The sequence below is a fragment of the Pongo pygmaeus genome, chromosome 3 (assembly GCF_028885625.2).
Source record: "Pongo pygmaeus isolate AG05252 chromosome 3, NHGRI_mPonPyg2-v2.0_pri, whole genome shotgun sequence".
NCBI lineage: Eukaryota > Metazoa > Chordata > Mammalia > Primates > Hominidae > Pongo > Pongo pygmaeus.
The window spans coordinates 159122380-159137772 of NC_072376.2; the positions used below are offsets into that span (position 1 = coordinate 159122380).

Here is a 15393-nt window from a genome sequence, read left to right on the forward strand (position 1 = left end):
TTGGAAGCCTCTTAAAGGACCCTAAGCTTATTCTTGTAGCTGGTTTCCTTGTTCTCTCTGGGGTTTCCATTAGCCACCCCATCCCCATCAATAACAAGTACATTTGTATCTAGTTGGGCATTTTACTTTGAGCTCCTTTAGTAGCAAGAAAGAGATTGGGTTTTCAGCTGCTGCCTGGGAGTCTTTAAGGAACCCCAGTTAGTTACAAAATTCAGTGGCAGCTTAGGAGGAAGACCAGTACCTTTGACTCTTTTTTCCCTTTGTTTTTCTAGGACAAGACGAAGGCCTCTAACAGGACCATGACACAGCCTCCTCTGTCCACTGTCCAGCTTACCTATCCCCAGTGCCTCTGGTCCTCTGGAACTTTCACAGGGAAGGGGGCCGGGGCAAGCAACCCAACCCCCGTCCTCCAGACCTCTGGCATTTCTGGGCTACCTGCTGCTGGTGACCAGTCAGAGGCATCCAGGGCCTCTGCCGGCTTCTTACCTCAGTCAAAGTACAAGGAGCTGAGAGCAGGGAAGGGAGATAGAGAGGGTGGAGTGGGATACCCTCGGCAGACCAACCCACCGCCTGACACTGGGCTAGAGGGAGCCCAGGCCCCTCTGGGGATCCAGCTCAGAACTCCCCAGCTGGGAATTCTGCTTTGCTTGTCAGCCACCCTGGGCATGGCCCTGGCCACTGGCCTTCACTACCTGCACACCCAGTATTGCCACCAGCCGACAGAAGTGTCCTTCAGTGAGCCCGCTTCAGATGCTGTTGCCAGGAGCGACAGTGGTGAGACTGTGCACATCAGGAAGATTGCGGAGAACAGTTTTGTTTTGGTTCAAGCAGAGTACAACTGGATCACTCCTTCTGTGGGCAGCAAGAAAACAGTCCTCTGAGAAGACTGTCACCCCAGACCTCTCAGTGGCCCTCCTTGGGCCCTGGAGAGTGTCCCAGACAGAGCACAGCTAATGAGAATACCTGATGAAGACAGGGACTCATTGTGCCTCTGTGAACATGCAGTTAGTGGAGGAAGCCGGGAGAGGACAGTTTCATCAACAGAGGGAGTTATTCCTGAGCTTTGTTGTCTTAACATCTGTAATTGAGCTTCCTTTATTCTTTTTGCAATTAGACGTTCTGTTTGAAGACTTAAACTCAACACAATGAATATTGTATAACCCGCTCATTATCTAGACCCCTGTGGCCGCTAAGCTTCCTCTGTTGCCTTAAGGAAGCCATAGAAATAGAAATACTGTCCCTCCTTAGTGTCTCATCTCTTCTAACTCTTTGGGAAAAAAAAGTAATGTTGGGTTGTGTCTCCTGCAAGAAAAAGAACTGCAGCTCTCACTTTGCCTTCCTAAACCACCCCCAAAGAAGTTTTCTTTTCAAAACTGAATTCAACAACTTGCTAGAGTTCTGATTTGGATGACTAGGTGAACGCAAGTGTATTTGGTGTTCTGGGCAACTCAGCAGTCTGGCAAATCCACCATGGAAATTGATCCAAAGTCAGGAAAGTTTTTGAGAGCTTGATTGAACACATCTTTAGGAAAACAAATACATGCAACACAAGGCCATAAACACCAGAGTGGGGTAAGCAAGCCTTTTCATCAGGTGTAAATGGATCTGAGACCTCCCATCCATTTACACTTGATGGAAAGATTCGTGTATCCCAACAGCTAGCAGACATACTACCTTTTGCCAAAGGTCAGGCTGAAAAACATTATTATACCAGCATTGTTTGAAGAACAGTCTTTACTTGTCTTTTCAGGGAATATCAGGAAGAAAGCTTCATGGATGAAGGCCATCTATCTGATCTCATAACCTTATGAAGATTGCTTTGATTTAACAGTGGCTCCACAGATACTATCTGAGGTCAAAACAACAGATCTGAATACAACTCTTAAATATGCTCACCTAATATAGCACATTGGAATTAGCTGCCTTTTCAGAGTGAAACCTATTATAGAGTCATCATTCATTTTAATGCAGAAACAAAAATCACTACAAATTCGGAAAGGATATTTGTTTTTTGAACACCTAATTCATACAGGAACTGTGCTAAGAAATTTGCATATATCTCCACATTTAACCCTCACAAAAATTTAATGAGGAATAAGTTCAGTAGCTTTCCAAGGAGAATGAGGCTTTCCTTATACCTCAATTTAACAGTTTTTAAAAACTGAGTGTTCAGGAAAGAGACAGCTCCTGCCTTTTCCACACCTCCCTTTAGCTCATTGGTCATCAATTCCAAGACTCTCTCCTCCTGGATTCTGGGCTAGATAGCTCTGTTCCCTGGCTTCAGTCATTAGATGCATGGAGACCTAGGTAATTTGTGCATTCACAAATGAAAGTGTTCTAGGAATGCTGTGGAAAGAAACAAATGTACTGTAGTCTAATAAGGCCACAGATATCCCTTCTGCATGCCTAACCCTCTAAAAGACATCCTCCCCAAGAAGCAAACGAGAGACCCCATTAGTGGAGAGCTTTCATCTGGCCACATCACATCAGAGTCAGATGCACCATGTATGCAACTTTTTTAAGATCTTTTCTGTCTAAGAGAGAATTTTCCTATGTAAACAGACTGTTTTGCTTATCTATTGATGTGAACAAATTACCTTCAGGCTTAGTAGTTGAAAATAAAATCACCACCACCACCACCATTTATCATCTTTCATGATTCTGGGGTTGCCTGGGCTCAGCTGGGCAGTTCTTCTGCTCTCAGTGTTATTGAATGGGATGGGGCAACCTAGTTGACTCCTTCACATGGCTTGCAGTTGGTGTTGGCTGCCAGCTAAGGGCCCAAATGGGGCTGCTGAAGAATGTGGGAAGCAATATGTTTCTGTTCTTTGTGTCTTCTTATGCCATATGGTGGCTGAGTTCCAAGAGGATGTGTGCCAAGCACACAAAACCAAAGGCTGCATATCTCTTAAGACCTAGCCCTTGGAAGTTGTCGTAGTGAGTCACAGGACCAACCCTCATTATTCAAAAGGAAGGGCAACAGATTTCACTTTTTGATGGGAGAAGTGACAGAGGATTTGCAGCCATCTTTAATTAACTTTCCCTTCTGCTTAGACTGCTGATCTGCCATGGGGGGATTGTGTGAGACTTGAAGAGATGCCATTCATCCCTGGGTGATGAGGGAGGTGAGAGGAGTCTCCAGATTTCAGGGTCAGTTATTTTCTCTTCTCCAGATGGACTTCCAGCTTATACAAAACAGTAAAGTGATGCAGAAGGGTTAGCCAGATCTCTGAGCCTCATCTTCCTCATCAGAGAAAAGGACATCACAAAATCATTCAGCTCTTTTGGTTGATGTAAAGATTGAATGCATACACAATATTTAGCTATCCATAACCAAACTGACATACCATTGTCGTTAATGTTATCCTGAAGCTGCAACACTGTCTTTACATGTAGCCCATTTAGAGAAATTCTGTGATCATGAAAAAAAGTCACTTTCTTTCTATGACAAATTCTCCTCTTCTTCCTTTTTTTTTTTTCTGAGATGGAGTCTTGCTCTGTCACCAGGCTGGAGTGCAGTGGTGCGATCTCAGCTCACTGCAACCTCTGCCTCCTGTGTTCAAGCAATTCTCTTGCCTCAGCCTCCTGAGTAGCTGGGACTACAGGCACGCACCACCACGTCTAGCTAATTTTTGTATTTTTAGTAGAGACAGGTTTTCACCATGTTGGTCAAGATGGTCTCTATCTCTTGACCTTATGATCCGTCCACCTGGGCCTCCCAAAGTGCTGGGGTTACAGGCGTGAGCCACGGCGCCCGGCCGACAACTTCTCTTGAAGCAACCTTCCCACCTCACTTCCCTGGCCCAGCCACTTGAAGGCCACACGAGTTGTCATGGTAGTCATTGGCAACAATTCCTACCACGTATCAGATATTTTTTTGCTGCAGCATTCTGACTAGACTCTTTTTTGGCCAGGGCAGCTGGAGTCCATGGGCCTATACTCAAACTATGTAAGTGATCGTGAAGGTCCTCTAAGCTTCACAGAAGCCCCAGAAGGGAATGAGTAGGAAGTGTTAACTTAACCTGAAGGCTCTTACTAAAGCACAAAGCCATGAAAAGTAAAAAAAAAAAAAGAAAAAAAAAACAGAAGAAGGGAAAGGACTCAAATACAACATCTTAAAATAGTTTTTGTGTTTTGTAGGAACAGCTACAAAATTGCTCAGCCAACCTCTTCTTGGAGGAAAGAAGGTATGGGGCTAAACACACATTTGAGGGAAAATGATGGATAAATAATTGCTGAAAACTCTTTCTATTTTAAACTAATGCTCTTATATCTATAGTGCTAATTTAATAACTACACACCATGGGTAGTGGTAGCCTTAATCTTTTTATATTCAGAGACCATTTTTGATATTTCCAATTAATTTTTTCCCGTAGATACAATTTTAGTAAAGTACAACTTAATATTTGACTGTAGCTTGGCTTGCTGTCCCACTATTGAGGCTATCTGCATTAATTTGCTGTTATGCCAGTTTGTTTTCCTTAAAAAAAAAAAATTTTAATTAGCAAAAAAAAAAAAAAAGTCAGCAAACCAGTAAATATTTAGACATGTGTCACACTTTATTTGCAAGTTATCTGGGAAGGGCTGGCAATTTATGAATAAATTTCAGATGATGGCCATGTCCTCTCCCTGTTTCAGACTTCCAGTATTAATCAGTAATCCTAGCCTTTCTGGGACACAGACTGTGTGTTCTGATTTCATTTCACTCCAGCCTATCCCTCTTCTAAAAGTGGCAAGAAACTTCTTTTATTCAAGTGAAATTAATTTGCATTAATTTGTTTTATTAAACTTGAGAACTTCTCCAGACTTACAGTATTCTGAGCACTCTACACCATCTGCCCTGGCATGGTGCAAAACCAGGGGTGGTCATCTCTGGCTCCTGGTTTAGCATATCAGGAAGGCATTTGTGATAAAAGGAAGACTAGTGTTTTGTTTGTTTGTTTATTCTGCTCTTTAAATGCACAAAGAAAATGGGAGCGTTTTGAGACTCCTGTTCTACCCATGACGATTGAGGCCACCAGGACAACTATAACCTGTCAGATGCTTTCCTGAGATTTTTTGCTTTCAAAACATAAATCAGTTCATGTTGCTGTCTCTGAATTCTCTAATGGTTTTCCATCTCTCTCAGAATAAAATATGGACATCTGATTGGGCTATGTCCTGCGAGAGCTGGCCCTCTGACATTGCCCTGTTCCTGCATGTTCACTGTGCTGCTCTGAGCGCTCCGGGAAGCTCCGTGCAGCTCCCTTGCTCTCCTGTTGTCTGGAACCCTGTTCCCCCAGGCATCCAGCCTTCAGAACTTTCTTCTAGAGCTGCCTCAGCAGAGAGCCTTCTCCTGACCATTGCAACCTCTAATCAACCTAGGCTCCTACACTGTTTAATAATATTGATAGCACTTATAACCACTTGAGTCATATATTTATCTGTGTTTGTTTATTTTCTGCCTTCCCCAGACACAGATGCTTCATAAAGACAAGGACTTTGTTTTGTTCACTGCTATATTCCTAGTACATGGCTTGGAGTCCACTATTCCTAGTACATAGTAAGTAATCAGTAGGTTTGTGTTACATTTGTAAGTGAAAAGTTCAATACCGGTGTTACTATCACCAGCTCTTAGTGTAGATTAAAGTTAAATATATGGCACCTTGAGTAGCTCCAGAACACTTGGGAATCAGGCAACGTAAGTTTCCCTCCTAGAGGTGAATTAAAAAGAGTTCTATGGGTGACTGTCCTCAGTGCAGGAAATGCTCTTATGTCTCAGATCCAAGGCTCCAGGGAGTTCTCGGCAGGGAGGAACCGAGAATAGACTTCCCTCTCAATCTGCGCTGGGGCAGAAGGAAGGCTGACTGGAGTCTTTCCAACTCAGAAGCTCCCCATGAGCAGCTTTCCTTCAGGTTACATCACGTGGTGCAGGGTTTCTCAGCCTCCATGCTATCACCATCTGGGGTTGGATATTGCTTATTTTGGGGGGCTGTCCTGTGCATTGCAGGATGTTTAGCAGCATCCCTGGCCTCTACTCAATGCCAGTAGCTCCCTCCTCCCCAGTTGTAAAACCAAAAATGCCTCCAGACATTGACAAATGTCCCCTGGAGGGCAAAATCACCCCTGTTAGGGAACCACTGGTCTAGGAAATAAGGCATGTAACTATAGGCCCCAAGCTGAAGTGGCATTTCCCACATGATTTCCACACCCACGGATGGAGTGGGCAGCACTGAGATGGAGAACTACAGGGCTTACAAATTGGAGTGCCTTTGAAGGTCTTCTGACTCAGTGGTTTTTAAAAACCGAGTCAGTAAACCAATAAAAGCTGAATGCTCTAGGGGAGGTTTGGGGATATCTTCCCCTCCTGTTTCCTGCTCCCAGCCTCCCTTTTGCCCATTGCTTCAGAAACTCAGGGCTCCAACAAACAGGGATTGAAAACCATGAACAACGCCTTCAGATGAGGAGAACAAGGCCACGGAGAGGTCAGTCCAACAGCAAGTAAGTCTTGGGGAGTCCTCAGATTTCTTCGACCCACTCTGACTTCCAAAACCACTTTTCCTTCCACCATACTTGGCAGCTCATTTATTCTCTTGGATCATGTTAGGTACTGTAAATATTTCAACAGATCCAGAGAGAGCCAGGAATCAAGCAGAAAAATGGCCTGGAATGATCACTTTACAGCCACCCTGGGAATGAGGAGGATGATAGGACACTGGAGACTGGTCAGTCATAGTGAGTGAGGCCTGGGCATGACCTGCCAGGCTGTGGCAGGGCCCCAGCAGTGGGCCAAAGGGAGGAGAGACAGCAAGGGAGGGAAGGGCTGTCGTTATCCCAGGTAGGAGCTCACCAAGGCAAGAAGATGTTTCTCATTGGTTTACAGCCACCATCTTGAACTCACTGCCTTCCTTCCTGTGGGCTCTGCATTTTCCTTCCTTCAAATGGCATCTTGGGAGCATCTTCCCCCCTCACCTGATGATAGATGGCTTCTGCAAAGTGTTTTGTTGCTTTATATAGGGAAGAGGGTGCCTGGAAATACATTCTATTGGATAATAAAGACTGTATTTCCCTGATTTATTGTCCAGCTACGCAGGGTTGTCTGAGAGGCAAGGAACCAATGGAGACATACATTTTGACTAATGATTAATTATCATATCGAAAGTCATATTTTCCTATCAACTGATAGGCAGGAAAAATAGACTAGAGCTTGCTAGGTTAGCACCATGGGTCACAGATGTTGCCTCTGCATTTTCAGATTATATTATCCATTACAGGCGGCACCTTCTCATTTAAAAACATAATTTGTTGTTCTCCCAGACGAAAAAAAAAAAGCTGACATTTCACATGCAAGCCAAAGGTTAGAATCACTGCACAGGGCCGCATATGGAAGTACATTAGGATGTGGTGTCCCTGAATCAAGGACACCAGGCGGCCAGTGCTGGGAGAGATGTAGAAGGCAGTGACTTCTGATCTTTATTATGCAAATGTGCAGCCCCCGAGCCAGGCTGTTTAACCTCATCAGGGGAAATGTCACTGATCATTTCAAGCTCCAAATGTAGCACAAGCATTAGTGCTAGTATGTTATTATTGTTATTATTATGATTTGGCGGGCATATGGAAGCCCAAGCCCTCTGATTTAAGCTCAGTCCCTGCTTGCTCAGACCCACTGGGATTGGACATAAACTCCTCTTGATATTAAACAAACAAATATCTTTTTCTTTCTCTTTGTAATGCTTATTGGTGAAACATTTTCAGGTCTGGTTGTCTGCCAAACATGGGTGAGGATGGTGAGAGCTTCATGAAATGCAATCTCTACCCCAGAGGCTTAGTGACAGGGTGCCTTCTCTCTCCTCCAGGGCTCTATGCCTCAGTGGCAGACGCATCTAGAGGAAGCATAAAGAATGGAGTAGGGGCAGGAGAAAGGATGGATCGGGGAGTGGAAATGGTAAGGAGGATTGAAAAGAGAGATGCTGCACGGGCTTACAAGGGGAAAGTTCCCTTATTCCCACTTGCGGGTCTTTGCTGTCTCAGAGCCATAAAGGAAACTGAGGACCTGCCGAACAGGCAACAGAGAAGAAATTAAACAAGAAGGGGGAAAGTCAAAAACAGCTGATTAGTGGCCCAGGGTGGTTGAAAGCAAAGGTTGAGCATCTTTGAAATCCAGATCACTAGACCTCAGTTGGCAAGGTCTGACTTTTAGAAGAAATTAAGTAAATAAAAGTGACACGTTAAGCTGTAGTAACATTCCAGAGGAAACAAAAAGCAAGCAGTACACATCCCCTTTTCCTCCACCAGCCTGGAACAAGGAGGGAGATTGGTCATTTCACAACTGGAAAGACTAGAAACTTCTCCAGAGACTCTCAGAGTCCTTCTCATCTAGCCTCAAGTCCTCTTCATATAAACACTGTTACAGGGATCCCAGTCCAAGTGAATCAATTTTTGTGAGTGCAATCCACATCCCTATTTTTTAAGGCTTTCCAGGAGATTCTAAAGTGTAGCCAGGGCTGAGGCTGCGGCTCTGGATGCTGATGAACAGAAACTCCATAAGAGCCGGAATTCTTGAATGTTTATTTTCTGCTGTATACCCCAGCATCTAGCACAGACTCTGGCTTGTAGTAGAAATGGAATGTAGATTTACTAAATGAAAGGGCAATGGGGGAAACAAGGCATTTCTGTAACAGACAAAAGTATGAGCACTTTGGGAAGCCGAGGTGGGCGGATCACCTGAGGTCAGGAGTTCAAGACCAACCTGACCAATATGGTGAAACCCCATCTCTATTAAAAATACAAAAATTAGCCAGGCATGGTGGCACACGCCTGTAGTCCCAGCTACTCAGGAGGCTGAGGCAGGAGAATTGCTTGAACCCGGGAGGTGGAAGTTGCAGTGAGCCAAGATTGTGCCACTGCTCTCCAGCCTGGGTGACAAAGTGAGATTCTGTCTTAAAAAAAAAAAATTTGTACATAACTAGGCCATTCAAAGCATCTGTGGAGGGGGTCAACTCCCAGAGCCCTGCTGCCAGTCACTTTTGTCCCTCATTGTTCTGGCAGCGGTAGACACACAGCACGTTCCCAGTTCTTCCTGGGTGTAAAGGGGAAGTTGTATCTGTGGAACCAGCAATTGTCTACAGAGAGCGGCCTCAGGGAGGCAGAATGATTCCCTTTCCATGGGCAGGGCTTCCTGAAGGCCTCCCTTGTGTCCTGGAGGAAACCCCTTTGCCCTGTCTCCATCCTTCTCTGGCACTGGTCAACACTGACTTGGAGAGGTTGAACATCAAGAAATGAAACCGTCAAAAGGGAGGGCTTAGGCTGAAAGGACCAAATGAAACACATGCTAAGCTGGAGACTCAACTGGAACCTGAATGAATTGGGATCACTCAGAAATGTTGATTGAGCACCCACCAAGGGACCAGATTTGCATTGGAGGTTGAGGAGACAAAAGGAAGTAAGGTTGGGACCCTGCCTCTAAGGAGTGGGCCAGTGGCAGGGTGGCAAAATCATCCGATGTCAAGGCTGGCCCTAGAGCTGACACTAAGCCAAATGTTAGTCCAGCCTCCCACCTCCACCCATCTCTTTCCTCTCTTCCAAGCATCAGAAGTCCCTTATCCAAAAAAGAATCTGCTCTTAATGGAAGCCCAAGTTGTAAATCCAACCAAAGCACAGCTACTCAGCATAGGAGGAAAGTCCTGTTCTCTCACCTGTCCCTCCATTATCCCCCCTCAAGAATGCTTTTCTTAAGTCTTTGGAGGCTGAGAACCCAGGCTGCACGCCTTTGCTCTGAATAACCTAGTATTTCTAGATTAAGGTTTTTAGTTGACACTAAATCAACAACGCTATCACCCAAGGAGTTGATCTAATTTTCTTCCTCTGGCTTCCTGGGATAGACGGTGTGACAATATGGCTTTCAAAGGAGAGGAGGCTTAAGCCACCAGTTTTTACTATCCGCACGGAGCCAGCTGTGGGTTGTTGTCCTCCACCAGTGGCTGAGGAACAGTCAAGGGCCCCTTTTGATGGCCTTCTCTTCCTCCTTGCTCCTGCTCAGGGTCCGGTCAGAGATGAGTTTTGTGAAAATGAAGCATATCCTTCTCCCAGAGTCAGAAGTCCTGTCCCTTTAGCTGATGGATGAGAGATGTCTCATGAAAGAAAGCTGAAGAGGAACCCTGGGTGTGGACTTAGGTCTGAGTTAGTTTGATGGAGACTTCAGTATCTCATCAGGACATAGGCCGAGAGGGGCTGAAATCAGCTGCCTTTCTTCTGTACCACTCACTGCTGAGAGCTAGTAAAACAATGTATTTGGTTGGAGCTTTAGCCAGACTGCCACCTCAGTCCCTACTCTGTACTCTAGCAAGAGTCCTTCAGCCAGATGCTGAGAGACCAGTGGAGCAGCGTACCATTAATCCATGTGAGACAGTGCTGTGTGTCTGCGTAAAACCCTGAGCTAAGAAAGATGTTGGGATTTCATTGAGTGTGTCTCCCTGTTTCTAGCAAAGCACCATGGCATAGGAAAAGAAAATATGTGGGAGTAAGACAGGCCTTAATTGAAATCTTGACAGTGCTCCTGATGAACTCAACTACCTTTTTCTTTTTTCTTTTTTTTTTCTTTTTTTTTGAGACGGAGTCTCGCTCTGTGGCCCAGGCTGGAGTGCAGTGATGTGATCTCGGTTCACTACAACCTCTGCCTCCTAGGTTCAAACAATTCTCCAGTCTCAGCCTTCTGAGTAGCTAGGACTATAGGCACAAGCCACCAACACACAGCTAATTTTTGTATTTTTTGTAGAGACGGGGTTTCACCATGTTGCCCAGGCTGGTCTCAAACTCCTGAGCTCAAAGCAGCCCATCCGCCTTGGCCTCCCAAAGTGCTGAGATTACAGGAGTGAGCCATCCAGCAGATTCAACAACTTTTGGCAAGTACTTTCATATCCTTTACACTCATTTTTCACATCTATAAAATGGGGATGACATTATTTACTTGGCAGATTTGTTGTGAGCAGTAGGTCTTAGAAGCTCAGCTGTTTGAAATCTTGTGAAATTATTATTTCTATTAGGCTCTGAAGTCTTTGAAAGGACAGGTGGTATTTTCTTTATCTTTGTATACTTAACCTCTAATATAGTAAATATGTGGCACATAGTAGCTACTTAAATGTAACTTTTCAGAAAACTCTGCCTCAATACTTTATCTAAATAGGTATCCCCTTGTTATTCATTATATTATTTTCCTTTATAGTCCCTGAAACGATATATTATTTGTATATTGTCTACTTTTTCACTAGACTGTAATTTCCATGAGATTAGGAATCTTGTCTCTCTGGGTGGCCAGAGTCTAGAGCAATGCCTGCTACAGAGCAGGTGCTCAAAATGTATTTGTTGAATGGACACATAAATGAATGGTCGTTACTTAATTACTACTAGTGGTGGCAGTGGTTTACACGGTATCAGAACCAGCATAAACGGACACAACTTAGTCATCTTTGCAAAGTTCACCAGAAAGGATGACAATGATCAGAAGCCTTTCAAGTTTCCTCCTCACAGAATTCTGCCTGGGAACCTCTATTAAGGATGGCCGATTTCACCAGGCCTCCACCAGGAGGCCGTTTATGCCAAACTGAGCAGAGTGAATGTTTTATGATGTGGACAAGGGCTGCCTCAGAGCCTGAACTGGGGCCATCTGGGGAGAGTGGGGTGGGGCCACACCCTCTCCCTGGGCTCTGCACCACTGAAAGGCTCCAGACGGCTCGGGCCCTGGGCCAAGCTGCTTGGTTCCAGTGGGAAAGCTGACCTTGGCCAGGAAGAACCAGGAAGAGGCACAAATGACTCATTGTCCCACATCCTCCAAGGTAAAAACCCAGCAGTGTGTGTGGCCTTTAGGGCTGGATGTTATTGCAGCCTTGGCTCCTTCCGCAGCCAAAATAAAAGCACTTGGCCAGTAACACATGCACAGCCTAGGATACAACCAACGGCTCTCTTCCATTGTTCTATTCGACACACTTCCCTGCACTTATAGTTTTAAAATATCATACACATAATATTATGGTTTCAGTTCTAAATGTAAACCATGATTTCTTTTTAAAGACGTACGGCAGCCTTCATTTCCAGTCAAGGCATGCGACATCTTAGGGTCCTGTGGAAGAAATGCGATATGCTTTCAGATCACGTGTGAAGGAGGTCTCACTGGAAAGTGCTTACTTTATTCAGAAGTTTGGAATCTAAGGCACTGATTTGTGAGATGTGCTGCTGCCTCCAGATTTCCACTAGAGGGCAGTCTTGGAAAATGTTTATAGATACATATTTTATTGCTATGTCTAGGAAATGTTTCTGTTTTTAAAAGGAACAAACAAACAAAAAGCCCATGTAAAATTTAGGGCAAGCTCTTTGGCTCCACTTGGAACGATTCCTCATTCTTACAGAAGGAAGCCGGGGAGCATGAAGGCAGCTGCTTCCCTCGTCTCCATCCCTTTGTCCACATGGGATGCAGCTGGCTGCCCAAGCTGTGAAGGAGCCTCGGCGCCCAGATCTCCGCCTTCCCACACCCGCCTCGGGCCAGCCCTAGTGGGCAAGGAGAGGCACCTTGGAAAGGAATGCGGGGTCCTGATCTAGGGGCCCCTGGTTTAAATTCGGCCTTGGCTGAGATTCTCTCCGTGGAGTCCCATCTTCTGCCCTTCCCTCACAAGCTAGCAGTGGCCGGAAATCCTCAGAAAAGAGCCAGGAAGGGTCAGAGGGGTGGCAGGGGATTACACAATTAAAAATAGGCCTTCCAGGCAGGCAGCCATGGAGATCTCACTCGATATGTAAATAAGTGTAAATAAGACAGGCCAAGTCTTGGCGCTGGAAGGATAAGGCACATTTTGTGCAGCCAGGGTTGTCTGGGGCGGTGGTAGGCACTCCCCCCCGCCTTCTTTTTTTTTTTCACACAGCCCAATTTAGGGGGGGGGAATATATATATATATATATATATATATATATATATATTTTTTTTTTTTTTTTCGGGAGGCTGAGGCAGGAGAATGGCGTGAACCCTGGGGGCGGAGCCTGTAGTGAGCCGAGATCGCGCCACTGCACTCCAGTCTGGGCGACAGCGCGACTCCGTCTCAAAAAAAAAAAAATATATATATATGTATATAGTATATATACATATATATATATATTTTACCCAAGAAGAAAATAGATTTACTGAGCTCCATTGGTGGTGGTGGGAAGGAGAGATAATTCCTACAACTTGGATTTCTTACTTGATGAATAGAAAAATGTCAACAGAGAAATTATAACTACTTTGTAGCCACGACAACCTTATTTCTGGAGCATATTTGATACACAACACTCAACTTTCCCATCTCTGACATTTGTGTCACCCTTTAGAGTTTATATCACTGAGTCATGTGAGTGACCTCATTACATCCTGGAAACAGCCCTGTGTAGGTGTCATCATCATCAGCCCCATTGTAGAGAAGGACACCAAGCCCAGGGAGGAGGAGGGATTTCAACAGGGTCCCACAGCACTGGCGGTGGGGCTGGGGCTACAATCAGTTCACCTCTCCTACATCACGTTTTACTGAGCATCTGCTGTGCACTGGACTCGGGGCTCGGTGTGAACAGGATGCTGCCTCTTGCCTTTCCTCGGAAACAGTCTCTGTAAATGTCAAGGCAAGCCCTTTGACTTCCCTTGGAACTACTCGTTCTTCCAGAAGCTCAGCTAGAAGAGGAAGCTGGAGAGCGCGAAGGCAGCTGCCACCTCTTGCACGCGTGGGGGTCTCGGGGTAGCAGGGGCTGCTCTGTGCTGGGCTCGGCCAGTAGGGGGCGCCCTCCCTGGGAGCAGCAGGGCCTTCCAGAAGGCCAGGGCGGTCTCCGGCGCTCAGACCTCAGCCTGCCGCTCCGCCCCGCCCCTCTTGGAGGGCATCCCTTCTGTGCACGCCCACGTATGAGCAGAGAAGCAACTCTCAGAAGCCTTCTGTGTGTTCAGGAAATGTGCGCGGGCGGCTTGTTCCCTTTTGCTCTGTCTAGGGTGAGCCTAGATGCTGCATCTCAAAGCAGACAGAGGGCTCTTTGGGAGAAGCCAGATGTGCCCGGAGGAGCCCTGAAGAGCTCCTCTGTAGCCTCAAGGCTAAGGCAGCAGAGAACGTGGGACAGGCAAACAGCAGGGGAGCCACAAGCTGTGCCCTGCAGACGGCTCCTCTTACTGGACTCCGTTCTGGGTTTTTCTCAATGACCGCGGGGCTGCTCCTGCTCGACCTATTGGCGGAAGTGGCGCCATATGCTGGACTAGTGGCTGCACATGCGGATGTGGAGCCTCGTCCATGACACTCAGTGCGCGGGGAATCTGTATTCAAAATGTCTGGTGGATGTGAACGGCAGCAGATACAATAGAGGTTGTCTCTCTTTAATAATACCAGTGTGTCAGCCAGAGGGTAGGAACAGAAAAGATGCATGCGGGGAGTTTGCGGACTTCTTTTGCCAGATTGCTTCAGAAAACCCTGAGGAGGGCAGTAAGAAATTTGGGGAGGGGAGACAGGCAGGAGCAGAGGCCCTGGCCCTGCTGCCAGTGCTCCTGGGAGCGCTTCTGTGCAGCCCCCGGGGCTCGGGTTTCTTCTTCCCAATTCATCTATACAGGGTGTGGGATGGAGCTCAGGTCAGGGGACCACTGGCTCCCATCCTAACCAGCACAGCGTAGGGGGTAGAGAGAGGAGGAGAAAATGGGTATCCCTGAGACAGAAACATGACAGTGAACTCCCTGAGCTGGCTCTTCACTCCTAGGGATTGCTTAGAAGTTTCCACCACACACCTCCGCCAGGTTCCCAAAAGCCAGGTTCCCACAAGAGCTGTGGGAACCACCACTACACCCTCAGGGCCTGTTCACTATTCTGCCCACTGCACTCAGCAGAGGGGAAGATGCAGGCGGTCCCGTGCTGATCAAGGGAATCCCTGGACTGCAAACTCCCTGGGGACGGACCCAAACTGATGAGTGGGCTTGGCTGTCTAGACCCAGAGACCCTCGGGAGGACTGAGTGTTTCTGGAATGATCCAGGATGGGGCATTCTGCAGCAATTCCCCTGAGGAATTACACAGGACACCTCTGATGATGAAATTCTCCAAGGGCCAAGAATGAAATTGCGGAGTGCTGTCAGGTTTCACGGCCCGGGGGAAGTGGATGGAGTTCGGAAATGTGGAGCTGAATAAAACCATGCTCTGGATTTACTAGAACAACCCAGAGGTGGCTGCGTTCCTCCCACTGGGGGGTTATGGTAAGAAAAAAATGTACTCTGTAAGTGTTTGGAAGATACTTTTCTGAGGATGTGGGTGCACAGGAAGGGAAAAAGGGTCTTTTTAAACTTGCAGTGCCTTCAGATTGGTGGCTTAGATGGTTCTAGGAGGGAAGAAGAGAGAGGTCCCTATTGTGTCTCATTCGAAGAGTTTTTTGGTGAAGGT

General features: G+C 46.3%; 1 protein-coding gene across 1 annotated transcript in view; it reads left to right on the forward strand.

The window, feature by feature from the left end:
- Positions 1 to 7051, forward strand: part of REELD1 (reeler domain containing 1) — a 22250-nt gene extending 15199 nt beyond the window's left edge. Inside the window, exons 8-13 of the mRNA XM_054486369.2 lie at positions 273 to 3125; positions 4141 to 4187; positions 5454 to 5542; positions 6388 to 6480; positions 6608 to 6704; positions 6863 to 7051. Coding sequence (XP_054342344.1) covers positions 273 to 881 — 609 coding nt within the window. The 3' untranslated portion in view covers positions 882 to 3125; positions 4141 to 4187; positions 5454 to 5542; ... (1 more) ...; positions 6608 to 6704; positions 6863 to 7051. The remainder of the gene's footprint in view (positions 1 to 272; positions 3126 to 4140; positions 4188 to 5453; positions 5543 to 6387; positions 6481 to 6607; positions 6705 to 6862) is intronic.
- Positions 7052 to 15393: the final 8342 nt, after the last annotated feature.